General features: G+C 55.0%; 1 protein-coding gene across 2 annotated transcripts; it reads left to right on the forward strand.

The window, feature by feature from the left end:
• The first annotated feature begins 1,033 nt into the window (after window positions 1-1,033).
• Window positions 1,034-20,599, forward strand: MAPK8IP2 (mitogen-activated protein kinase 8 interacting protein 2). 2 transcript variants are annotated; one of them, XM_067010543.1, is made up of 13 exons: window positions 1,034-1,053; window positions 9,724-9,777; window positions 11,821-11,926; window positions 13,240-13,530; window positions 13,639-13,732; window positions 13,825-15,024; window positions 15,392-15,467; window positions 15,596-15,768; window positions 15,850-15,959; window positions 16,537-16,641; window positions 16,783-16,853; window positions 19,461-19,559; window positions 19,869-20,599. In XM_067010543.1, coding segments are annotated over exons 2-13 (2,400 nt in total). In that variant the 5' UTR covers window positions 1,034-1,053; window positions 9,724-9,775; the 3' UTR covers window positions 19,942-20,599. The 2 variants fall into 2 exon arrangements, with proteins under 2 accessions (XP_066866644.1, XP_058936526.1); XM_059080543.2 differs by lacking the exons at window positions 1,034-1,053; window positions 9,724-9,777 and adding an exon at window positions 10,668-10,824.
• The last annotated feature ends 4,489 nt before the right edge of the window (window positions 20,600-25,088 follow it).

The raw sequence follows: 25,088 nt of genomic DNA on the forward strand, positions 1-25,088 counted from the left end.
AGATGGACAGTTGACCTGAGTGGTGTTTGATTTGAATAACGAGAAAGAAATCAAGAACTGGTGACCAGAAAGCGAATGTCAGTTACTGCCATGGGAAATGATGATGCCTCACTCTGTATTGAAATCTGAGCCAGTTCTGAGACCTGGAGTCCACTCGTTGAAAGGGAGGCTTGGTCTCATAGAAAGGATCCCGCAGTGCCACCATAAGTACATGAAAACATACTCCTCTAATCCTTCCCCAAAGGGACCCAGCGCCTCTTAACAAAGTAACACATTTACTTTGGAAAAGGGGCTATCCAGACCTTTCAGGGGCTGTTAGATACAAGATCTGAGGTGACACGTGTGCCAGGGTACATGAAGCATCATGAGTCACTGGTTTGAGTAGAGGCTGTGGAAGTCAGATGAGAAACAGAGTCCTGACCCAAGTCTTGAGGTCACTTCTCTGGTCCCAGTACATACTTGGGGTAATTATACCTAGCAGTGGGGAGAGCCTGTACATTGATCCCTGACCTGTGGAATAAGAGTCATGGTAGGAAGAGCGAAGTGGAAGCCTCTGAAACTCCCCACCCTGTCCGATGCTGCGTTCCACCTGGGACTGCAGAGATTGCTTCCTCTCAAAGACATAAATCCCTACTACATCCCCTTCAGTTCACCTGAATGGCCCCTGCAAACTCCAGATGGATTCAAGTAAATGACTAAGTTTGTGGACTACCACAAACTTAGCCAATTAGTATCCCTAATCACAGCAGCTGTGTCGGGTGAGGTATCTGTACCGGAACTGATTAATGCACCTCTGGCACCTGATAATGCAATGGATGTGGTGAACATTCCTTTCAATTTCCAGTAGTAAAGAGTAAGTTTCCAAAAGCAGTTCACTTTTATATGGAAAGGACAGCCAAACATATACATTGTCTTACTTCAAGTGTTTTAAGTCATGCTTTCTGTCACAGTGTAATCGTTGAGACCTTGATCATCTGGACATTCTCCATAAAACTGATGAAATTACGCTAACTGGACACCGTGAGGAAGGAAGTGACAAGTGCTCTGTCCCTGGTAAGACAATGCATGTCAGAGGATGAGAGATAAACCCTCAAAAGTTCTGGAGCCTGTCATCAGTGAAGTTTCCAAGGGTACAGTGTTGTAGGGCAAACCAGGCCATCACCTCTGAGATAAGGGCAAGTTACTGCATCTTGCATCCCAAACATGAAAAGTGAGGGCTACCAATCCATGCACCTCTGGATTTGGGAGTCAGCATGTACCACACTTGGGAATACTGTTCTGACCCATTTATCGGGTGGCTTGGAAGACTGCTGGTTTTGAATGGGGCCCAGAGCAAAGGAGGGCTCTGGCGAAGATCCACACTGGAGGATGGGTTCCCCTGTGTCTTTTTTTTTTTTTTTTTTTTTTGGTACGCAGGCCTCTCACCGTTGTGGCCTCTCCCGTTGTGGAGCACAGGCTCCGGATGCGCAGGCTCAGCGGCCACGGCTCACGGGCCCAGCTGCTCCGCGGCATGTGGGATCTTCCCGGACCGGGGCACGAACCCGTGTGCCCTGCATCGGCAGGCGGATTCTCAACCACTGTGCCACCAGGGAAGCCCTCCCCTGTGTCTTAACAGAACCAATGGGTTATGGCTTATCTGTGGCAGATAGGGACCCTGTGCAGCACCTCTGGTAGGCGCCAACAGGAGATTTGGAGTGCTCACCCCTAGGGTTCTGAAGCAAGACCATGCCAACTACAGTGAAGAACTACTCACCAATTGAAAGCAGCTTCTGCCACACTATGGGGCCCAGTTAGAGACAGGGTGCCTGATTATAGGGCATCAAATGATCATGTGACCAAATCTGCCTGTCCTAAACTAGATACTGGTAAATCCACCAGGTTCAGTAGCAATTCACTGCCCAATGAAAAAGGTTTGGACCCCAGTCTGTCCAGAGAGTACTGGTCATTTATAGGAAGAGGTGACTGTGGCCCGCACATCTCCCACCTTGTTGTACCAGTGCTTCTTAGCAGACAGGACGAAAAATTTAGGTCTGGTTCACAGATGGGTCAGCTTGATGTGTTGATATGAGCTGAAAATGAAGTACTGCTGCACTACCATCCCATTTCCGGTGGCTCTGAAGGACAGTAATGAAGAGAATTCTTCCAGAGACCAGAGCTTAGAGCAGTACATTTGGATATTCACTTTGTAGGGAGGGAAGGGAGTGGACAGAATAGTGGCCTAAGGAAGGTGTGCAGATATATGCGTTAATATATGATATTTGCTTTTCTCTTTCTGACTTACTTCACTCTATATGACAGAATCTAGGTCCATCCACATCTCTACAAATGACCCAATTTCATTCCTTTTTATGGCTGAGTAATATTCCATTGTATATAGGTACCACATCTTCTTTATACATTCATCTGTCATTGGACATTTAGGTTGTTTCCATGTCCTGGCTACTGTAAATAGTGCTGCAATGAACACTGAGGTACATGTGTCATGTCGAATTATGGTTTTCTCAGAGTATATGCCCAGTAGTGGGATTGCTGGGTCATATAGTAGTTCTATTTTCAGTATTTTAAGGAACCTCCATACTATTCTCCACAGTGGTTGTATCAATTTACATTCCCACCAACAGTGCAAGAGGGTTCCCTTTTCTCCACACCCTCTCCAGCATTTGTTGTTTGTAGATTTTTTTGATGATGCCCATTCTAACCAGTGTGAGGTGATACCTCATTGTAGTTTTGATTTGCATTTCTCTAATAATTAGTGATGTTGAGCATCTTTTCATGTGCCTGTTGGCCATCTGTATGTCTTCTTTGGAGAAATGTCTATTTAGGTCTTCTGCCCATTTTTTGATTGGGTTACTTTTTTTTTGTTGTTATTGAGCTGCATGAGCTGTTTGTATATTTTGGAGATTGCCTGTTGCTTCGTTTGTACATATTTTCTCCCATTCTGAGGGTTGTCTTTTTGTCTTGTTTATGGTTTCCTTTGCTGTGCAAAAGTTTTTAAGTTTAACTAGGTCCCATTTGTTTATCTTTATTTTTATTTTCATTACTCTAGGAGCTGGGTCAAAAAAGATCTTGTTGTGGTTTATGTCAAAGAATGTTTTTCCTAGGTTTTCCTCTAAGAGTTTTACAGTGTCTGGTCTTACATTTAGGTCTTTAATCCATTTGGGGTTTATTTTTGTGTATGGTGTTAAGGAGTGTTCTAATTTCATTCCTTTACATGTAGCTGTCCACTTTTCCCAGCACCACTTATTGAAGAGGCTGTCTTTTCTCCATTGTATATCCTTTCCTCCTTTGTCATAGATTAGGTGACCATAGGTGCGTGGGTTTATCTCTGGGCTTTCTAGCCTGTACCATTGATCTATATTTCTGTTTTTGTGCCAGTACCACACTGTCTTGATTACTGTAGCTTTGTAGTATAGTCTGAAGTTGGGGAACCTGATTCCTCCAGCTCTGTTTTTCTTTCTCAAGATTGCTTTGGCTATTCAGGGTCTTTGAGATATACACACTACTAAAATAGATAGCTAGAGGGAACCTGCTGTATAGCACAGGGAGCTCAGCTCAGTGCTCTGTGATGACCTAGATGGGTGGGATGCGGGGTGGGAGGGAGGTCCAAGAGAGAGGGGATATATGTGTATATATATATAGCTGATTCACTTCATTGTACGGAAGAAACTAACACACTGCAAAGCAATTATACTCCAATAAAAAAAAATTTTTTTTAATCTATGGGGTGGGACTTCCCTTGTGGTCCAGTGGTAAAGAATCTGTCTTCCAATGCAAGGGACACGTGTTGATCCCTGGTCGGGGAACTAAGATCCCATGTGCAGCAGGTCAACTAAGTCCATGTGCTGCAACTACTGAGCCCAGGCTCCTCAACTAGAAAGCCCATGTGCTGCAAACTACATAGCCCACATGCTCTGGAGCCTGTGTGCCACAACTAGAGAGAAGAAACCTGCATACCACAACTAGAGAGAAGCCTGAGTGCTGCAACGAAGATCCCACGCACTGCAATGAAAATCCCACGTGTTGCATCTAAAACCTGCCACAGCCATAAATAAATAAATAAAATAAAGGAATTCTAAAAAATATCTATGGGTTGCAGCAAAAACATAGTTTATAGCAGTATAGGTCTACCTCAAGACACAGAAAAATCTCAAATAAACAATCTAACTTTGCACTTAAAGGAACTAGAAAAAGAAGAACAAACAAAACCCAGTCAGTAGAAGGAAGGAAATAATTAAGAGCAGAGCAGAAATAAATGAAGTAGAGACAAAAAGATAATAGAAAAACCAGTGAAACTAAGAAGTGGCTCTTTGGAAAGATAAACAAAGTTGACAAAGATCTATCTAGGCTCACTAAGAAAAAAAGAGAGAAGACTCTGATAAATAAAATCAGAAACGAGAGAGGAGAACTAATGGATACCTCAGAAATACAAAGGATTATGAGAGAATATTATGAATAGCTATATGCCAACAAAGTAGACATCCTAGAAGAAATGGACAAATCCTTGGAATCATACATGCTTCCAAGACTGAATCGTGAAGAAATAGAAAATCTGAATAGACTGATCACTACTGCAGAGACTTAAACAGTAATCAAAAAGCTCCCCCCAAACAAAAGTCCAGGACCAGATGACTTCAAAGGTAAATGCTACCAAACATTCAAAGAGTATTTAATACCTATTCATCTTAAACTACTCCAAAAACTGAAGAGGTGGGAATGCTTCCTAACTCATTTTATAAGGCCAACATCACCCTGATTCCAAAACCAGACAAAGACAACACAAAAAAAGAAAATTACAGGCCAATATTTCTGATGAACACAGATTGAAAAATCCTCAACAAAACACTAGAAAACCAACACAATAATACATTAAAAGGATCATACACCACGATCGAGTGGGACTTATCCCAGGGAGGGAAGTATGGTTCAATGTCCACAAATCAATCAATATGATACACCACATTAACAAAATGAAGGATAAAGACCATATGATTATCTCAATAGATGCCAAAAAAGCATTTGACAAGATTTAACAACCTATTTATGATACAGAAAAAAAACCTCTCAATAAAGTGAGCATAGAATGAATGTACCTCAACATAATAAAGGCATATATGATGAGCCCACAGCTAACATCATACTCAATGGTGAAAAACTGAAAGCATTACCTCTAAAATCAGCAACAAGACAAGAATGCTCACTCTCGCCACTCTTATTCAGCACAGTATTGGAAAACCTAGCCAGAGCAGTTAGGCAAGAAAAAGAAATTAAAGGCATCCAAATTGGAAAGGAAGAAGTAAAACTGCCACTATTTGCAGATGACATGATTTTATATAGAGAAAACCCTAAAGACCCCACCAAAAAATATTAGAAATAATAAACAAATAGGGAGGAACAAGATAAGCGTAGGGGATTAAGAGGTACAAACTACTATCTATAAAGTAAATAATCTACAAGGATTTATTGTACAGAGACTATAGCCAATATTTTATAATAACTATAAATAGAGTATAACCTTTAAAATCATGAATCACTAAGTTGTACACCTAAAACTTATATAATATGTAAATCAATATGCCTCAATAAAAAAGAAATCAAATAAAATGAGGAAAATATATATTTCAGTGAAAACATTTCTGGGAAGGTGCAAGGAGTTTTAACTTTAGCTTCCTGATAATAAAGTGGGATATTTTTTAAATTTTCTAGAAAAAAAGAAACAATAAATACAGTAATCTTGTGGGGTACAAAAATCAACATACAAAAATCTGTTGCATTTAGGAGAGTCCCTGGAGGTCCAGTGGTTGGGACTCCTGCCTCATAGGGATCAAGTCATTAGCCACTACAATCCCTGACTTTACAATACACCCTGAAAGGAATTCAGGACAAAGAACAGAATGAGACATTCTGCTTTGGCAAAACAGGCAAAACACGCCCTTAGTTAGATATATTTTGGAAAAAAATTTTTATGAACCTGGATTCTTGCATCTTCCCATACTCAGAAGAGCACTAAAATCATTAACTGAGATGTCTCTTCCTCATGACTAGCAATAACCTTCTACCGAGATGTATGCTTGATTGCACGTATTCCTTAGCTATATATATACTATATATATATACTAGCCTCTTCCCCTACCTCTTCAGAGCAGTTCTTCAGATCTATCTGGGAGGTTGTCTCCTGGACTATAGTCCTCGATGAGACACTGGATACTCAACCAAGAGCTCTTGTATTGTGCGTTTTTCTTTCAGTCAACACTGCCAACAGTTTTTTGTTCCCCAGGTTCCAAATACTTGCCAATACTTGCTACTATACGTTGGGTGAGTGTGTTATGAATTGTTACCTAATTATGTGGTGAATTTGAATTTTTCGTGATGATGAAACTGAGTCCCCCTAAAAGTTCCTGTATTGAGTTTGATTAATCTCTCTATCCAGAACTCTATTCCCTTTCTTGTCCTATCTGACCTCAATCTTGAGCTAACTGAACACTAATCAACCAGAGTCAGATGACTAAAAAATTGCTGTTGTTAGTAGCATTATTAATGTACTAAAATTGCTATTATAGATATCATCATTAATGTAGAAACTCAGGTTGTTTCTCTAGGGCAAGACTAGCTCACAGACCCCTGAGCCATGGACTGCCTGGGCAGAGAATCATAAACCAAAGACATCCTGACTCTCAAAACTGTGATTAAGATGATTAATTCCATCTACTTTTGTAATATAAGCTTGTAATGTGATGAATTTCCTTTTAAGCATGGCCATGGCTATGTCATGAACGTTTTAATATGTAATATATTCATAATCAATCAAATTAAATTTGTTTTTATTTTAAAAAAATCTGTTGCATTTAGGGGATTCCCTGGAGGTCCAGTGGTTAGGACTCTGTGCTTTTACTGCCAAGGCCCAGGTTTGATCCCTGGTTGGGGAAGTAAGATCCCACAAGTCGCACGGCACTACCAAAAATCCAAAAACAAAACCTATTGCATTTCTATATGCTAACAATAAGCTAACAGAAAGAGAAATTAAGAAAACAATTCCATTTCACTTATTTCTGTTTTTTCCTTCTAATTCATTGGTTCTTCTCCTCCCTTTCAGGCTTTTACATTTAGTTTATTTTTTAAATATTTATTTATTTGGCTGTGTCAGGTCTTAGTTGCGGCATGCTGTTCTCCACTGAGGCATGTGGGATCTTTCGTTGCAACATGCGGGCTTCTCTCTAGTGGTGGCATGTGAGTTTTTCTCTCTCTAGTTGTGGTGCATGGGCTTCAGGGCACATGGGCTTTGTAGTTTGTGGCACGTGGGCTCTCTCACTGAGGCACACAAGCTCAGTAGTTGCGGCGTGCACGCTTAGTTGCCCCACAGCATGTGGGATCTTAGTTCCCTGACCAGGGATTGAACCTGTGTCCCCTGCATCGGCAGGCGGACTCTCAACCACTGCGCCACCAGGGAAGCCCAAGAAGGACATTTTAACTGTCCTTTCCTTTAAGGCATAACAGTACTGAAAACCCCATGGCTTTGGATCACTTATATGAACAGAGATGAGAATATACCATTTATTTTTAACACTAGATTATGCTTGTTTGCTGTTGGAAATGATCCAGAAGAGAAGAACCTGATGATTACAGAAAGGAGTTTAATTTAAAGCAAGGAACTTGGGCTTCCCTGGTGGCGCAGTGGTTGAGAATCTGCCTGCCGATGCAGGGGACACGGGTTCGTGCCCCGGTCCGGGAAAATCCCACATGCCACGGAGCGGCTGGGCCCGTGAGCCATGGCCGCTGAGCCTGTGCGTCCGGAGCCTGTGCTCCGCAACGGGAGAGGCCACAGCAGTGAGAGGCCCGCGTACCACACACACACAAAATAATAATAATTTTAAAATAAATAAATAAATAAATAAAGCAAGGAACTTGAGTTGGCAATGAGAAAAGTGGGAGGATGGGGCTTCCCTGGTGGCACAGTGGTTAAGAATCCGCCTGCCAACGCAGGGGACACGGGTTCGAGCCCTGGTCCGGGAATATTCCACGAGCCGCGGAGCCACAACTACTGAGTCCACGCTCCTATAGCCCGTGCTCTGCAACAAGAGAAGCCACCGCAATGAGAAGGCTGTGCACCGCAACTGAAGAGTAGCCTTCACTCACCACAACTAGAGAAAAGCCCGCGCGCAGCAACGAAGACCAAATGCAGCCAAAAATAAATAAATAAAATAAACAAATTTATTTTTTTTAAAGTGAATGCTAAAAAAAGTGGGAGAAATAAAGATGTTTAAAAAAAGAAAAATAATAAAGGTTACTTATTATTTTATTTATTTATTTATTTATATTTTTTTGCGGTACGCAGGCCTCTCACTGCTGTGGCCTCTCCCGTTGCGGAGCACAGGCTCCGGACGCGCAGGCTCAGCAGCCACGGCTCACGGGCCCAACCGCTCCGCGGCATGTGGGATCTTCCCGGACCGGGGCACAAACCCGCATCCCCTGCATCGGCAGGCGGACTCTCAACCACTGCGCCACCAGGGAAGCCCTATTTTATTCTTTAAAAAAAAAAAAAGTGGGAGGATCAATGGATTGGAGATCTGTGTTGGGTTTATAACATGGTTCCCCAGTTCTTTGACACTCGTCCCATTAAGAGGTGGATCTACGACTGCTCTCTTGATTCTGGATGGGATCGCTGACTGCTTTGACCAATAGGAAGCCATATGACTTCCAAGGCTAAATCAGAAAAGGCCATGCAGCTGACCCCTGGCCCTCCTAGTACAGTCACTCTGGGAGAAGCTAGCCATTATGTAAGAAGTCCAACTACCCTGAGACTTCCATGCTGGAGAGGTCAGGTGTAGGTGCTGGTTGACAGCCCCAGCTGAGCTCCCAGTCATCAGTCAGTACCAACTGCCAACTTTGCAAGTGAGCCATCTTAGACATCTAGCCCAACTTACCTCCAGCTGTAACCAAACTGCATGAGAAACCCCAGACAAGAGCTTCCCATTGGAGTCCTTCCCAAATTTATGACCCCCAAACTGTAAGCAGAGTAAAGTGGTTGTCTTAATTCTCTAAATTTGGTGGTAATTTGCTACACAGCAATAGTACCTGGAAAAAGTTTCTTTTTTTCCCCTCCCCTGGCCGTGCTGTGTAGCTGGCGGGATCTTAGTTCCCTGATCAGGGATCGAACCTGGGCCCTTGGCAGTGAGAGCACGGAGCCCTAACCACCGGACCGCCAGGGAATTCCCTGGAATAAGTTTCTTATGGAGTCAAAAAATTGTGAGTGTCACAGTAATACCATAAGAAAGTGAGAAAAATAGGAGGCAATCATCAGAGAATTGGAGGCTTAAAATCAAGATTCAAGAGGTGGTGAAGTTACTGGTTATGACAGTATTCCCAGCAAGGTATGGCTCTTAAGCTTTTCTTTCTTTTAAAAAATATTTATTTATTTTGGCTGCGCCTGGCCTTAGTTGCAGCACGCAGGATCTTCATTGCGGCGTGTGAACTCTTTAGTTATGGCATGCAGGATCTAGTTCCCTGACCAGGGATCGAACCCCAGCCCCCTGCACTGGGTGCACAGGGTCTTACCCACTGGACCACCAGGGAAGTCCCTCTTAAGCTTTTCCTTTTCCAGTTTTACCTATTGGCATTTTTATTTTGTTTGTGATTTTGGTGCTATGTGAGGTGAGTAAAAGAAGGTTTGCATGTATTTATTTTCTAATCTATGAGAAAATTGTCAGAAAGTATCGTCTGACGTTTTAAGATTCATCTGTCACGAAGATTGCTGAGAGTGCGTTGATATTTCAGTTTTCTCATGTAAGTCCAGTCGATTTTGTGGTTTGTACTAGGTGTACCATTAGTGGATCATAGATCATCAGACTTGATCAGAAGTCAAGGGTGTTGGATGGGTCGCTCATGTGGATGTCCAAGTTAATCGGTCTGATGACAAGACTCGGGAGAGAAAGGAAATCTGGGAAGTCTGGGTCACAACTCTTTGTGAGTCCAGCCCGGATCAGCACTCCTTGCGCAGATGCCTCTGCCCAGCACTGATCAGCACCCGTCGGGGAAACAGCTCCTCCCGTCCCAGTCAGCACGTTTTAGGGAGAAATCTCCGTGGGCCCAATCAGCACCCTTTGTGGGACAGCTCCGACCAGCCCTGATCAGCACCCAGACGTGGACAGCTCCTCCCGCCCCAGTCCACGCGCTGCCCGGTCTCAGTGTGAATCACTCAGAGCCAGGCTTGGGACCCCAGCTCTTCTGCTCTGATTCCTTGGGACGTCAGCGCAGCTCCTGGGGCTGCACCCACCACCCCACCAGGCCCCGTCCCACCCCACAGCCCAAAGTCAGTTAACCAGAGGTCTGCGGACCGACTTCCCCGTAGCAAGTTCCTCATGTAAGCTCTCACCGTACGAACCGATGCCCCGTCCCCACCTGTCCCCACCCCGAAAAAACCAAACCGCAACCCGATTCTCCCCCAACCCGAGCCTCTTAGTCAAACCATCTGGTCTCCTCCAACCAGCTTCCCCGCCGTCCCCTTCGCCCTCCTCCCGGGTCCGCCCTCCTCCCCTCCCCCCGTCTCCTCCCTCCTCCCGGGTCCTCCCTCCTCCCCTCCCCCCCGGCTCGCGCTGCCGCGGTGTCCTGGCGTCGAGGTGTGCTGGCGGCGGGGTGTCGCAGGGCGTGTCACGAGGTGACTTGGGGCGGGCTGAGGGCGGGCGGGAGGGAGCGACGAAGGGCGTGCGGGGCTGTCGCTCCGGGCACCCCTCCCCCGCCGCAGTCGGCGGACCTCTCCCCGGAGAAGATGGCGGATCGGGCGGAGATGTTTTCTCTTTCCACCTTTCACTCGCTGTCGCCGCCAGGCTGCAGGTACGCACGCACCCGGGCGCCCCGGGCCTCGGCAGGCCCTCGCCTTCTTACGGCACCCCTCTGATCCGGTCCCCAGACTTCTCCGACCCGACCCTGCCACGCCACCCCCGTCGCTGGGGGGCCCAGCCGCAGAGCCCTTCTGGTCCTGAGGCCCGTGCCTCCAGCGCCTCATCCCCCAGCCCTCGGTGCCGCGTCTCTCCACTTTGTCCTCCCCTTATGCCCGTCCTCCAGCCCCAGTGGCCGCCCCCAAGCCCAGATTCCTGCTGGGAGCCAGTGCTGCACCCCGCCTGAGCAGCCGACCCCGCAGAGCTGGAGGCCCTCAGAGGGCGTGGGCGGAGCCTCTGGGGGTCGGCTGCCTGCGCAGGATGCTGAGCGCACACCCTGTGCTGGGCGGTGTCCTTTTGGCCTCGTTGGGCCTCTGGTGGAAGCCCGGCCTGGTCTGCAGGGCTCGGAGGGAGAGAGCGGAAATCAAGCCTGGGGCCTGGGGGAAGGGACTAGGGTGGGGACAGGGCTGGACCTCTGGGTGTAGGCCTGCCCTCCGCAGGAGTGGGGGACAAACTGGCCAGATTCTGCTCCCAGAACAGGCTTGACCCCTCCCCCTCCTCCTGCCGCTGCAGCTTCAGCTCCCCCTCCCCCTTCTCTGTTCAGCCTGACTCCCTGAGGCTGAGCCTGTGACCCAGAGGGGCCTGGAGCGGAGGGGAGGGGGAGGAGAGGCTGCTGGCTCTTTGCGGAACGAGGACTGGGAGGAGGGTTTGGGGGACACGTGCCTCTTCTGGGCTGCTCATGGCTCAGATTGAGGGCGAAATCCGTTGGAGAGCAGAGTTTGAGGTCCCAGATAATGGCAGGATGCAGGTCTGGGAGTTGAGGGCTCTGGAGATCACGGGGCCCAGGAGCTGGGGGGCGGTCTTCCTCGGCTCCTCCTTAGGACCAGTTCCCAGCCAGGGAGTCCAGGGTTGGTGGCTCTCTCAGGAGCCCTGTCCTTGCCCTCCTCTCCAGGCCTCCACAGGACATAAGCCTGGAAGAATTTGACGATGAAGATCTGTCTGAGATCACTGATGACTGCGGTCTGGGCCTCAGCTACGACTCGGACCACTGCGAGAAGGTGGGGAAGGGGCTGGGGGCAGAGAACTCTCTCAAGGGAGCGTCTCGCCTAGGTTATGCTTGGCAGTCTCGTGGGGTTTGAGGGTGGGTCTAAGCTCAGCCTTGAAACAGGACATCCTCTGACTGCCCCCTCTCCCTTGGCCTCTCGACCTGGGGTCTTCCTTGATATCAGACCTCTCTTTTTCTAACAGAGGTCCACTGAGGACCTTCCCCGTCAGTCCTCGCTTGACCCCCACCAGCGGGCTCGCTTGGGGGAGGGGAGGTGTGTCTATGCTCTGGTGCCTCTGTGCTCAGCTCACTTCCCAGAAAGATCTAACCCTTCAGCTGCCATCTCACCTCATCTCCTCCTTTGCCCTTTCCCCACCTCTCAGGCCTCCATCTGGCTCCCTCAGGTCTCCACCCCGTGCCCATCTCCTCCTCCCCATCTCTTTACGTTTTTGTTTTCATTCAAGAACATTTCTGAGCAACTCCCATGTGGCAAGTGCTGGGGGCTTCCAGGTGCCTGGGAAGAGAGCAGGACAGGTGTGGCTCTTGCCCTCAGGACCTTATAACCCAGTAGGGGAGAAAGACATGTGAGAGGCAGTGGCTGCCTGAGTGTCAACGGCCGGATTCCAGTGAGGGGACAGAAGGTGCAATGATGGGAACCTACCCAAGACCGATTTTCCCGTGGAAACGGCGCACACCCGTGCCCTTAGGGAGGGTTAGAGGGAACTGGCGGATGAGGGGGGTAGGAGGGAATGGACGAGAGGAATTGCTGGCAAGGGATGAGTGGGTCAAAGGCCCTGAGGTTGGTGAAGCCTGGTGCTGGCTGTCTTTGCTTCAGGCATTCGTTTGATACTTACTGAGCTTTTACTGTGGACCCGGTCCTGTTCTGGGTTGGGGGTGGGCTGTACCCGTGTCCAGTATGGACGCGGCCCTGTCCTGGTGGGGCTAGCGGCTTGGTGGGGGAGACAGACCCAAAACTCTACAGTAACTATGAGTTGTGTTAAAATGCTACGAAGGAAAAGTGCTGGTGTCAAATGTGACGGGGTTTGAAGGTGAGATGAGGCTGGCAGGTGGGTTGGGGCCACTTTGAGTATCTCTGTCACCCAGACTTAGGAGTTTGGGCTCTTCCTTACCAAGAACTGTAGTGATGCTTATGTATCTTAAGCAGATTTTTTAAAAAGCTTGCTCTGTTGGTGGAGAGCAGGGTGAACTGGAGGGAGGCTTCTGTCCCTTGACTTGTAGCTTCCTCCTTTCCCCTTTCCTGGCACCTGGGACCCCCAGTCACTGTCCCACACCGGCCCAGCTCTGCCCTGCCCTTCTTCCCTGCAGGACAGCCTTTCCCTCGGGCGTTCGGAGCAGCCGCACCCCATCTGCTCCTTCCAGGATGACTTCCAGGAGTTTGAGATGATCGATGACAATGAAGAAGAAGAGGAGGAGGAGGAGGAGGAGGAGGAGGAGGAAGAGGAGGAGGAGGAGGAGGAGGCAGAGGGGGAGGGCCGGGAGGGAGGAGGCCCCGGCTCAGAGGCCCGGGCTCGCGAGCCCCTGGTCCCCTCCCCCGCCCTGGAGGAGCCACACCGGCGCCGGCCCACCACGCTACACCTGGCAACGCTGGGCGCCCAGGTGAGCGCCCAGACCCGCGGCCTCTGGTCCCCGCGGCAGCCTGTCCTCCCACCCGCCCCGGAGAGCCGGGGCCCCTCCTCAGCGCCGCGCTCCTCCCCGCCCCCCCAGGACTCCCTGAACAACAACGGAGGGTTTGCTCCAGGGCCTCCAGCCTCCAGGCAGGAAACAGTGCTGTGCCCACCCGCCCAGGAGCCCCTCAGAGGTGAGCTGGGCGGTGGGGGGGGGGGGTACACTGGAGGCGAGGGAGGGAGGAGTGGGGGAGGCGGGCGGCTGACCCAACCCCCTGCTCCGCAGGGCCGCCCGCGCCCCTCCCGCCCGCGGACAGAAGCCCCTGCGGCGCGCAGTCACCTGTGCCCGCCGGTTGCGACTCCGAAGGAAACCAGCCCGCAGGGCCGCTGGCGCCAGGCGCGGCCTCGCCTTCCTCGGACCCGGGCATCGAGGCCGACCTGGGCAGCGGCTCGAGCGGAGGCCGCGGCGGTCGGCGCAGCAGCCAGGAGCTGTCGTCGCCGGGCTCCGACTCCGAGGACGCGGGCGGCGCGCGCCTGGGGCGCATGATTTCGTCCATCTCGGAGACGGAGCTGGAGCGGGGCAGCGACGACGGCGGCAGCAGCAGCGGCCGCTCCTCGCACCTCACCAACTCCATCGAGGAGGCCTCGTCGCCGGCCTCGGAGCCCGAGCCCGAGCCGCCGAGCGAGCCCCCGCGCCGCCCCGCCTTCCTGCCCGTGGGCCCCGACGACACCAACAGCGAGTACGAGTCGGGCTCCGAGTCTGAGGCGGACGTCAGCGAGGACGCCGACTCGCCCTGGCTGCTCAGCAACCTCGTGAGCCGCATGATCTCCGAGGGCTCCTCGCCCATCCGCTGCCCGGGCCAGTGCCTGTCTCCCGCGCCGCGTCCCGCCGGGGGCTGCGTGTCGCCCGCCGGCGCGGCCCCCGAGGCGGCGGCGGGGCCGGACGTGGAGCTGGTGGACATGGAGACGCTGTGCGGGCCGCCGCCCCCCGAGCCCTCAGCCCCTCGGCCCGGCCCCGCGCAGCCCGGGCCCTGCCTCTTCCTCAGCAACCCCACGCGCGACACCATCACGCCCCTGTGGGCCGCTCCGGGCCGCCCTGCCCGCCCGGGCCGCGCCTGCTCTGCCGCCTGCTCGGAGGAGGACGACGAGGAGGAAGAGGAGGAGGAAGAAGCTGAGCCCAAGGCGGGGCCCCCCGGGGGCCGGGGCGCGGGCCCCGCGGCGCTGGACGCCTCGCTGGTGTACGACGCCGTCAAGTACACGCTGGTGGTGGACGAGCACACGCGGCTGGAGCTGGTGAGCCTGCAGCGCTGCGTGGGCCTGGGCGACGACAGCGAGGACAGTGGCGGCGAGGCCAGCGAGGAAGAGGCGGGAGCCGCGCTGCTGGGCCGCGACCAGGGCCCCGGGGACGCCTCCCCGGACAGCCCTGACCTCACCTTCTCCAAGAAGTTCCTCAACGTCTTCGTCAACAGCACCTCTCGATCTTCCAGTGAGTGGGAGGTGGGGAGAGGGGGTGGTCCCGGGGGGAGCAGCCTGGCTCCTTGGCCCCAGGGCCCACGCAGAGCCCCGGAGCGCCCGGCACAGCCGGAGGGTCTGCATGCAGGTGGTCAGCACTGGGCATGGCCCTCTTACCCAGCACCTGGGCCTGGGGCTTCCGCCAGGCCCCCATAGGCTGGGGAGTTGCGTGGGGAGGGCCACTGTGTCTCCAGCCCCCGGTGAGCTTCCCCTCCCTCCCTCCGTGACTGAGGACAACCCACAGCAGAGCCGTTGAGGGGAGGGGAGCTTGGCCGGCCCACCGGGGACTTCTCTTCCCGCCCCTCCCCTGAGCCTTTGTCTCTCTCGTTCGTGTCCCTCAGGCACCGAGTCTTTCGGCCTCTTTTCCTGCCTGGTCAACGGGGAGGAGAGGGAGCAAACCCATCGGGCTGTCTTCAGGTACAGCCCCTCCCCTCGCTGTTACTGACGCTCCGGCTGAGTCTGCAGACACTGCGGGACGCTGGTGGACACAACCCAGCCGTTCCCGCCCCTGCCCCGGTGACCTCCTACCTCTGACCTGACCTCAGGTTCATTCCCCGCCACCCCGACGAGCTTGAGCTGGATGTGGACGACCCGGTCCTGGTGGAGGCCGAGGAGGACGACTTCTGGTTCCGTGGCTTCAACATGCGCACGGGGGAGCGTGGCGTCTTCCCTGCCTTCTATGCCCACGCGGTGCCCGGCCCCGCCAAGGACCTGCTGGGTGAGGCCCCTCCCCAAGGGGCGTCTTGTCACCCCAGACCCGCTCTTGCCCACCTGACCCAGGCCCCTTGTGATCTCCCAGGGAGCAAGCGGGGTCCCTGCTGGGTGGAGCGCTTTGACGTGCAGTTCCTGGGCTCCGTGGAGGTGCCCTGTCACCAGGGCAATGGTATCCTGTGTGCAGCCATGCAGAAGGTCAGTCTGGAGGTGGGGGCCCCTGAGCCCCGCAGGCTGGCACAGGCCTTGGAGGCCCCGGGCCTCCGCCCTCTTCCACAGGGGGTTCCAGGAGGCTTGGGGGCCTCAGGGCCTGGCAGACAGGCCTCGGGCAGCGCGCGGCAGCTGTTCCCCGGCACCTTCCCGCTGGCCCCCCGCCCCCTCCAGCCCATCCTATTCGTGTCTGAAAGTCAAGACCAGCTCTCACAGACCCTTCCCTGGAAGTCACTTGCTCACTCGTTATTCACTCAGTGGATGCTCGGTGAGGGCCGGCCCGTCTGCTGGGCCTGCGGGCGAGCGGGCGAGCAGCTGGGGGGGCAGCGCGTCCGGCTCCCAGCACAGGCAGTGGGCAGGCCGGGGCCGGTGGGGCCGGAGCCCTGGGCAGGGGCGGCGGCAGACGAGGCGGGCCGTCCTGAGACAGAGGGGCGGCCAAGGCCACGCTCACATCTTCCCTCGTCACTGCCGGCAGTCTTCAGACCCGATCGGCGGCGCCCCACCAGGAGGGAGAGATACCCTCGTAGGCCCTTGAGACCCTTTTCTCCCCTAACTCCTTCTGCAGATCGCCACTGCCCGGAAACTGACCGTCCACCTGCGTCCTCCCGCCTCCTGTGACCTTGAGATTTCTCTTCGGGGGGTCAAGCTGAGTCTAAGTGGAGGACCCGAGGTGGGGTGCGGGGGCCTGAGGCACAGGGGACGGTGGGAGGCGTGAGGCAAGGGGGTCAGGTTGAGGCGCGTCCAGCAGGGGTGGCAGGAGTGGCCCTGGGCTACTGTCTAACTTGGCCCTCTCCTGCCACCTCTGCTCTAGTTCCAGCACTGCAGCCACTTCTTCCAGATGAAGAACATCTCGTTCTGCGGCTGCCACCCCCGCAACAGCTGGTACGAGACTCACCCATCCCCTGGTCCCCTCAAACCCTGAGGGCTGCCCCTTCACCCTCCCGCCCTCTCACCCACACCCACTTGGCTCCAGGACTTGAGTCCCCACGTGGCTCCCACTCTGTTCTGGGCCCAGGACAGCTGGATCAGACAGGCTCCCATCCGGTCTGGGTGGGGAAGACAGACACACAGACAAGCGAGCGCTCGAAGCACTCGTGGGGCTCTGGTGAGCGTCTGCAAGGGGCCCCAGTGAGCAGACCTGCAGGGAGGCGGGTGAATTCTCCTGGGACTCAGAGAGGTGACTGAAGCCCACTCTACCTTGAAAGGCAAGTGGGTGACAGGGTGGATCTTCTTGGCAGAGAGCCAGCTCAGCCAGGGCTGTGGGCCAGGGGCACCAGGGGCTCTTTGGGGGCAGCTGGGTTAGGCTGGAGGGACACTAAGGGCACCTGTGTCCTTCTGACTGTGCCAAGGACCTTACACTTAATCCTGTTGGCGATGGGGTCATGGGGTGACACGGTCAGGTTGGCAGGCTGCCTCTGGCTGCCGTGCGGCGTGGAAGGACCCAAGTGCTGCTGGCAGGAGACCAGGTGGCTGCTGAGGTTATCCAGGTGCTGTGACCTGGTGGCATTTAGGAGGTGGGCAGGCAGGACCTGAGTTGACTGGACGCAGAGGCTGACCTGGAGAGAGAATCAAGGGTGGCCTGGGCGTTGAGCAGGTAGTAACCCACGCACACCAAGAGAAGAGGCATGGAGTGAATGCGCCTGACAGGCTGGCGATGCAGTATTCAGGCCAGAGGCGGTGAGGGTGAAGTGGCCACCGCTATGTGGTCTGGAATGTGGAAGGGAGACCTGGGGGGAGGTGCGTTCAGAGCAGGTAGACAACTTCGGCCACGGGGCAGACGAGATAGCCAGGCAGAGAGAAGAGACGGGAGTGAGAGAGAAGTGTAACCAGCCATGGAGGGCTGCAGCCCTCCTGCCCAGCCGGGCTCCCGCGCACGGGATGCCGGTGCTGCGGACAGAGCCAAGCGGAGGCTCAGAGGGCCCAGTGGTATTTGAGGCAGCAGGTCCTCAGCGGAGGCAGGAGGCGGCAAGGACACGCTGCCGCCGGGGCTGGGGCTCGTGACGGATACCGAGGCCGGCGTGGGTGTCCCCTGGACACTCGTGGTAAGAGTGAGGGGCGCTCTGCTGGCTAGGCGACGGTGTCCACCCTCGGCCGGTTCAGAGCCCAGTGTGGCTGCTTCTCCCTTGAGAGGGAGACGGTTGGATGGGGTCACAGTTTAGCTGCTGCTGTGAGGGGTGGAGGGCCGGGGCTCGGGACAGGCGGCGGGGCAGATCTGGCACCACCGCAAGGACCGGTGGCCCACGTGGACAGTGGGATGAGGGTGGCACAGCCGAGAGAGGAAGGACAGCGGAGGGAAACCGGGTGCCACAGGCTCAGGCGTCCGGGCCAGACGCTGACCCCGATGCAGTTCCGTGGCCGGGAGGGGACCGAGGAGGGGCTGTCCTGGCCCGGACTTGCCTGGTACGTGTTACTGCAGAACCCAGCCCGGTGCCCACGGTGAGGGGGCACAGGGAGACAGTGTCGGGCGTCTCACTGTGAAGCGGGCTGGATTGGGCATGTGCCGGGCGCACTGTGTCCGGATGAGGCGGGAGCACGTGGCGTGTGAGAGCACAGGCGGCTGAGAGCGCTCCCAGGGCGCCGCGGACGGGCTGGGCTTCCGACCCGCTCTGTGCCTTAGCGCCCGCACCTAGAGACCTGCCGCCCAGGCTGGTTGTGAGGCTTATGGGGGTTAATACCATAAAGAGCTCGCTGAGCATGGCGCCTGGCACTCCCTGGGAACGCGCTCACCTGACCGTGCCATTTGAGAGCGGCTGTGACGTGCCCGTGGTCGACACGAGCACGTTATCCCAGCGATGATGCTGTCGTGTGGATTCCCGTCCGGTGGAGGCACAAAACCCTGATCCTACCTGACGTGGACTGGCTTGGCCACAGTTGGCAGGAGGGTCTCAAACCCTCCTGCTGCGGGATTCCGACAGTTCCTCCCTCTGGACAACAATTTTTATTAATGTCTTGATTAGAAGAAGGGCAGGTTCAGGAAAGGCATACACGGCACAGAGCTGGGGCGACAGAGCCAGGGTACAAGCTTCTTCAGGAAGACGGGTTTACACATCAGGGCCCATGTCAAGCCCCGCATCGGAGCCGGGAAACCGCTGTGGGTTTGCAGGACCAGAGGTGGGGCTGGGCAGGCTCTGGGTGTCAGGTGACATGCCAGGGAAGAGTCAGCTGAGATGCGGTGCCCAGAAGACGGGGAGGCCTTGCTCCGTGGTCCAGGGGCAGGCTTTGGGTGGGGGGCCACAGAGGCAGGAGCGGGACACCCTTGTTGCGGACAGATGAGCACAGGTCGCTGACTCCTCACAGATGCCCAGCGCCGTGCTCGGACGGGGACCCGGAGAGGGGCCTCGAGTCCCGAAATCGTATGACCCGCCGTCTGCAGCCCCACGCGCCCTCCCTGAGCCCCTCTGTCTCTGCCTCTTCTCCCCGATCCCTGGGCGCTGAGGGGTGGACCCGTGCCCGGACGTCCCCGTGCGCTCACCGCGGCTCTCCCCGCAGCTATTTTGGCTTCATCACCAAACACCCGCTGCTGAGCCGTTTTGCCTGCCACGTTTTCGTCTCCCAGGAGTCGATGAGGCCCGTGGCCCAGAGCGTGGGGTGAGTGGGGCCAGAGGGTGGGTTGCAGGATTAGGGCTGGGCCGGTGTGGGGTGACGGCTGGGGCTGGGGTGGGCGTGCAGGACCGGTGCAGCGGCGCCCGGGGGGCGAGCAGGCTGGGCGGGTGGATGGAGAAGAGGTTTGGGGAGAACGGGGAGGGGACGGGAGGGACGGCCAGGCGGCGGCGGTGGCGGTGCTGGAGGGTTGGGAAGGGTCTGCGCTAGGAGGGCTGAGGGTGGAGTTGGGGGTGATGTGGGCGGCCCGGGTGGGCGGGCCTGCGGAGCCTGGGGCTGAGGACGGCCTCCCCGCAGCCGCGCCTTCCTGGAGTTCTATCAGCAGCACCTGGAGTACACTTGCCCCCCAGAGGACATCTACCTGGAGTAGCCGTGGCCGCTCCCCCGCTCCCTGCGGAGCGGCTGGGGCCGGGGGCGTCCCGTGCGGCCGCCTCGCTCCGGCAAGGACTGCACCGGGGGCGCGCGGCACCCGCCGTCTGGCGAGTCTCCGGGCTGCGCTGGGGGCGCTCCTCCTCGCCGCCCAGGGGCTGCTGGAGCGTGGAGCCCGCACCGTCGCTGCCCCTGCGCTGTTGTCCGCGTCGCCCTGCTCTGCCCTCGGCCCCTCCTCCTTCCTCCGGTCTGGCTCCGCCCCTCTGTGCCCGCAGTCTCCTGCCCCCCGCTCTTTACTTTGCCGTCAGACTGGGAGGGGCGTGTGGAGGAAGCTCCCAGGTGAGCCCCTCTTGCTCTTCCCATGTGATTTATAAAGGAATTTTAATTTTTATAGTGAATATCAAGGGATCATCCCATCCTCACCATAGGGACAAAGCGAGGGACCCCCCCCCCCAGTGCCCCACGAGGAGCTCAGGGGTAAGCCGGGAGGGGCCCCCCAGTAGGGCCCTGGGGGAGACTAGGAGTCGTGGTCACCCCAAGCCCCAGACGCTGCTAGGAGGAGGGTGCCCGGCCCAGGCCCCGGCCACACCAGCATCTGCTCTGCCGCTGCAAACACTCCCCGCAGTCCAGCACCTCAATAAACTCTCTGCTTGGTGTGACCTCGGCTATTTCTGGGGGGGGGGAGCAGATATGGGGCCAGGGGCCCAGGCACTGTCCATGGCGGTGGGGACCAAGACCCCGGGGTGATGGAATCAGAAGTCTCACCCCTTCAGTGCTCTCTGAAATCACGCTGGCGTCCCCGGGCGGCGCGCGGGGGGCGCTCTCCAAATACACTTGCTTGGTCAGCAAGGAAGCTGAGGCCGGAGAGAAAGGTCACGCAACGTGTGGCCTTCCCACCTGCGCTGGAGCGCCGGGCTGGGAAGTGTGTGCGTGCTTGTGTGTCCGCACGCGTGTGAGTGTGTATGTGAGACACAGAGCAGGCGTCAGTCTGCTTAGATCTTAAGATTAGTGTTTTAAAAATTCTCTACAGGAAGCCGGGAGAAAAGAGGTGACTGTCACATGCCCTAGGTGATTACAGATGGTACCTCCTGGAGAAAGGGCTTCCCGGGCCCCCTGGCCCCGGTGAGCCCCAGCTCTCAGGTGCTGAGGTCAGCATGGTGGCCAGTGCCTTTCTGCGGGTGGGCCTGCCTACCCCGCCCTAGCCCCCCGAGCCCAGGATGAGAGCAGCACCAGGAAGACAACAGGTGAAGGTTAAGAAATGAGAGTGGGGGCTTCCCTGGTGGCCCAGCGGTTGGGAGTCCGCCTGCCGATGCGGGGGACGCGGGTTCGTGCCCCGGTCCGGGAGGATCCCACGTGCCGCGGAGCGGCTGGGCCCGTGAGCCGTGGCCGCTGAGCCTGCGCGTCCGGAGCCTGCGCGTCCGGAGCCTGTGCTCCGCAACGGGAGAGGCCACAACGGTGAGAGGCCTGCGTACCGCAAAAAAAAAAAAAGAGAGAGAGTGGGAAAGGCCAATATAGACAAATTCACTACATGAAGGTTGGAAACTACTGTCTATAGAAATCACCCACCTCTACTCAAATTAAGGGCAACCGGCAAACAGAGAACATAGTCACGGGTTAGGAATCAGTAAATGACCACCCTGCAGCATTTGGGGAGCCCCTGCGCAGGCCAGGGCCCCCCACCCTGCAAGAAGACAGACCCAGCAGAACATCTACGAGAAAACTTTCCTACTAATTACAGTTGACTGAGGCAGAGAAGCCCTGGACGCGTGCCTCTGCCCTGGAGCCTGGGGGTGTGACTCCCAGGTCCCCGTGGCTGCGCCCCGCCTCTCTGCCAGGTGGCTGCGCCCCGCCTCTCTGTCAGGTGGAAATTCGACCCCCCATCTCAGGGAAGGCTCCATGTGCCAGGCCCCCACTCCGCCCCTGTGGGGCTCCGTCCCTCCCTCCAACTCAGCTCCTCACCTGCTGTATCCATACCTTTCCCTTCCTGCGGTGGCCCTTTGGGACAGCAGCTGGACACGCTTGGGTATCCTTCAGCTGGAACAGCTTCCTGTCTGTAGGGCCCTTCCCACACCTGTCCACCTTCCTTCCACCTCTGGTCTCCTTTCCTGCGCCTGCCCGGGCACCTTCCTTCACCTCCCCAACTGTTCCTTCTGAGGGCTGGCTCACGGTCAGCTGCGGCTCAGCTGCGCTCCAGACCCCGCCCTGGCTCCGTCCTGGGTCCCCTCCCCGTGCTGAGGGCCCCCGGAGTCCTGCCCCCCGGCAGACCACGTGGTTCAGCTCTGTGCTGCGCCCGACGACCCCAGCGCCCTCCGGGAGCACTGCCTCTAGCCACTCACCGGCCAGGTGCCTAGTGGAGTTCGGCCCGCGCGGGGCCTTAACCGGGGCCCCGAGGTGCGGGCACAGAACGCCTGGTGGGAGCCACGGACACGTCGAGCTGACGTGAGCCTCTTCCCCACGGGCCCCATTCTGTATTCTGTGCTTTGAGTCTCTTCCAGTTGCCTGAGCAGGAGGCCTGGAGGCACCCTAGACGGCCCCTGCTGGCAGCGTCTCCCCCGCCCCCCTCCACACCCCAAGCCTGCCCCTTCGCCTCCCCACCTCCGCCTGGATCAGCGAGCGTCAGGCAGCCTCCTCCAGGCGCCCACCTCCACCTGTGTCTGCAATCCACCAGCTCCTGCAACCCGGTTGTTTATAAACAGAAACCTGAGCAGGCCACTGCCCTCTAAACGCTGCTGTGGCTCCCTGTGCGACCTCAGCCTTCCCTGTCGCTGCCCCTCTCCAGCCCCGCTTCCCTCCATCCCATTATTTCCACCCTTGACCCTGAGCTTCCTGTGGGCCGGCACTGCCTTTCTCTGCTTGCGGCTGGGTGACCTCCTATCCTCCTGGATGCAGGGGCGCCCTGGCCAGAGGCTGCCAACTGTGAGTCTGCTAATGCCCCCGTCCTCCTGGAGCCTGGCACACGTGCCGCGGGCCCTCAGAGCCCTGAGCGGTGAGTAAGCCTCCAGTGCCAGGACTGCCTTCTGGAAATCCAGCCAAGGAGAGCAGCCTAAATGAAGAGCTTCGTATTGTACATGTTCTTGTTTAAAATGTTGAAAACATAAGAAACAATCTAAATATTGACCAGTAAGGTTAACTGAATTAAGGTGTATATACCTAATTGGAATAGTGGGCTGGTACGAAAAAAGTGTGCTGACAAACATTTAGTAATAATACGGAAATATTTGTTATGCTATTAAGGGAAAATAAATATACAGAATCTACACTAGAAACTACACTGAGAAAGACTGAAAGAAAACACAAAGACTGCAGTCATTGTCGTCGGAGGTGGGGCTGACAGTTTCTCTTCCTTTTTTTCTCCGCAATGAACATGTCTTAATTGTTTCAAGCATTATTTGTTGCTATTAGGGACCCCCGAATGCAAATAGAAACACCCACAGAAAACTAAAAATAAAAAAGTACAGATATATTCATTAAATCCAAACATAGGGACTTCCCTGGTGGTCCAGTGGTAAAGAATCCGCCTTACAATGCAGGGGACACGGGTTTGATCCCTGGTCGGGGAACTAAGACCCCACATACCGCGGGGCAACTAAACCTGGGAGCCACAACTACTGAGCTCGCGCGCCTCAACTAGGGAGCCTGCATGCCTCAAACCACAGAACCCACATGCCCTGGAGCCTGCACGCCACAACTAGAGAGAGAAAAACCCACACGCCACAACTAGAGAGAAGCCTGCACACGACAACAAAAGAGCCCACGTGCCTCAGCGAAGATCCCGTGTGCCGCAACTAAGACCTGATGCAGCCAAAACTACATAAAAATAAATAAATAATAAATACATCTAAAAAAAGAACAAAAAAAACCCAAACATGAAAAGTTATTTTGGCCACAATGGGAATACCCATCTCATAGGATTCGGTGAGTTCAGCTGTCAGGCCAAGAGCAGGGCTCCCGTGAGTGTATCTTTTCAACTTGAAGACTATTTTGCTAATATTTTGGTGTATTTTTTTTTCCTGTTTCCTCCTTATATATGAGTTTTGTTTTATTTTGTTTGAGGCCAGAAAGAGATTGGGAGAATCAAGGAATAATTTAGGGCAAAAAGATTAAGGCAAAGTAGCTAAGATCATTATAAACTAAAGAATGGTGGTGTCAGCTCAGATTCTAATTATGAAACTGCTGACCAAGACATTCATGATTTAAAATGTTGGAGTGGCAAGAAGAGGAGAAAAACATAATCATAGATTCAAAAATATAATCAGTAAGGTAAAAAAAATACACGTACAGCCTGGAGTTTATATTCTGCACGCCAAGAGCACCCTTCTTTTTGGATGTCACTGGGAAGGTTTCAACAGTGGTTCGCGTGACAGGATACAGAGCATTCAGCTCTAAGAGAAATGCCCAGGGAGACAGTCTAATACGTCAGGGCGTTTCTTGTGCCGCAGGAGGCCTGGAGGCTGGTGCGGCTTCTAGAAGGCGGCATCGACAACAGCAGGCTCCTTCCCTTTGTGCGCATGACTGCCTGAGGGCTGCTGTATCTCTGGGCATCGCGCTCGGTTCCATGCAAGAGGACGTACAAGGGCAGAGGGGCAGGCAGCTGGTTTTGTAAACACCCCACTGTGTGCTGTAGTGAGGAGAGGGCACTAGGGAGGGAGCGAAAGCCAGTGTAAGGCCCATCCTTAAGGCTGGGCTCCCTTCTGAGAAGCATTAAGAGTTCTTCCCTGAACCATATACCCGAAGAATGGGAAGCAGGAATGCTTACCTGCGGGCTCCGGGCCCCCACTGGCTGAGGGCCCCCCAGGAGTGTTCACCCCTTGCCCTTTAGAGCAGCTCGTTGGCGGGCTGAGAACAGAGAGGAGGAGCCCTCCCAGGACCACCCGGCCAGGACTGCCCTTTGCAGCAAAGGTCAGAAGACCCGCCCAGGCTGCTGACCCTTTGAAGCTGAGCAGCCATCCTGACATTCCCCAAAGAAGCACAGAGAGTAAAGCCCAGCCAGGGGGCTCCAGGTGTCCCCCACCAACCCAGGGTGAGGGTGATGGGGAAGGAAATGGCGCCCCCAAAGAGGGGCTTTTAAGGACCATTGCCTTGGTGTTGAGCAGAGCAACGGTACCAGGACCCCATGCCTGAGACAGCCGCCCTGAGATGGCCTCGCCC

Source organism: Kogia breviceps, chromosome 12 (genome assembly GCF_026419965.1).
Source record: "Kogia breviceps isolate mKogBre1 chromosome 12, mKogBre1 haplotype 1, whole genome shotgun sequence".
In the NCBI taxonomy this organism is placed as follows: Eukaryota; Metazoa; Chordata; class Mammalia; order Artiodactyla; family Physeteridae; genus Kogia; species Kogia breviceps.

Coding starts and splice junctions, on each gene's coding strand:
- MAPK8IP2 (XM_059080543.2), top strand. CDS start 10,760: ATGGCGGATCGGGCGGAGATGTTTTCTCTTTCCACCTTTCACTCGCTG. Junction 15,468..15,595: donor ACCCATCGGGCTGTCTTCAG/GTACAGCCCCTC, acceptor ACCTGACCTCAG/GTTCATTCCCCGCCACCCCG. Junction 15,960..16,536: donor TGTGTGCAGCCATGCAGAAG/GTCAGTCTGGAG, acceptor CTCCTTCTGCAG/ATCGCCACTGCCCGGAAACT.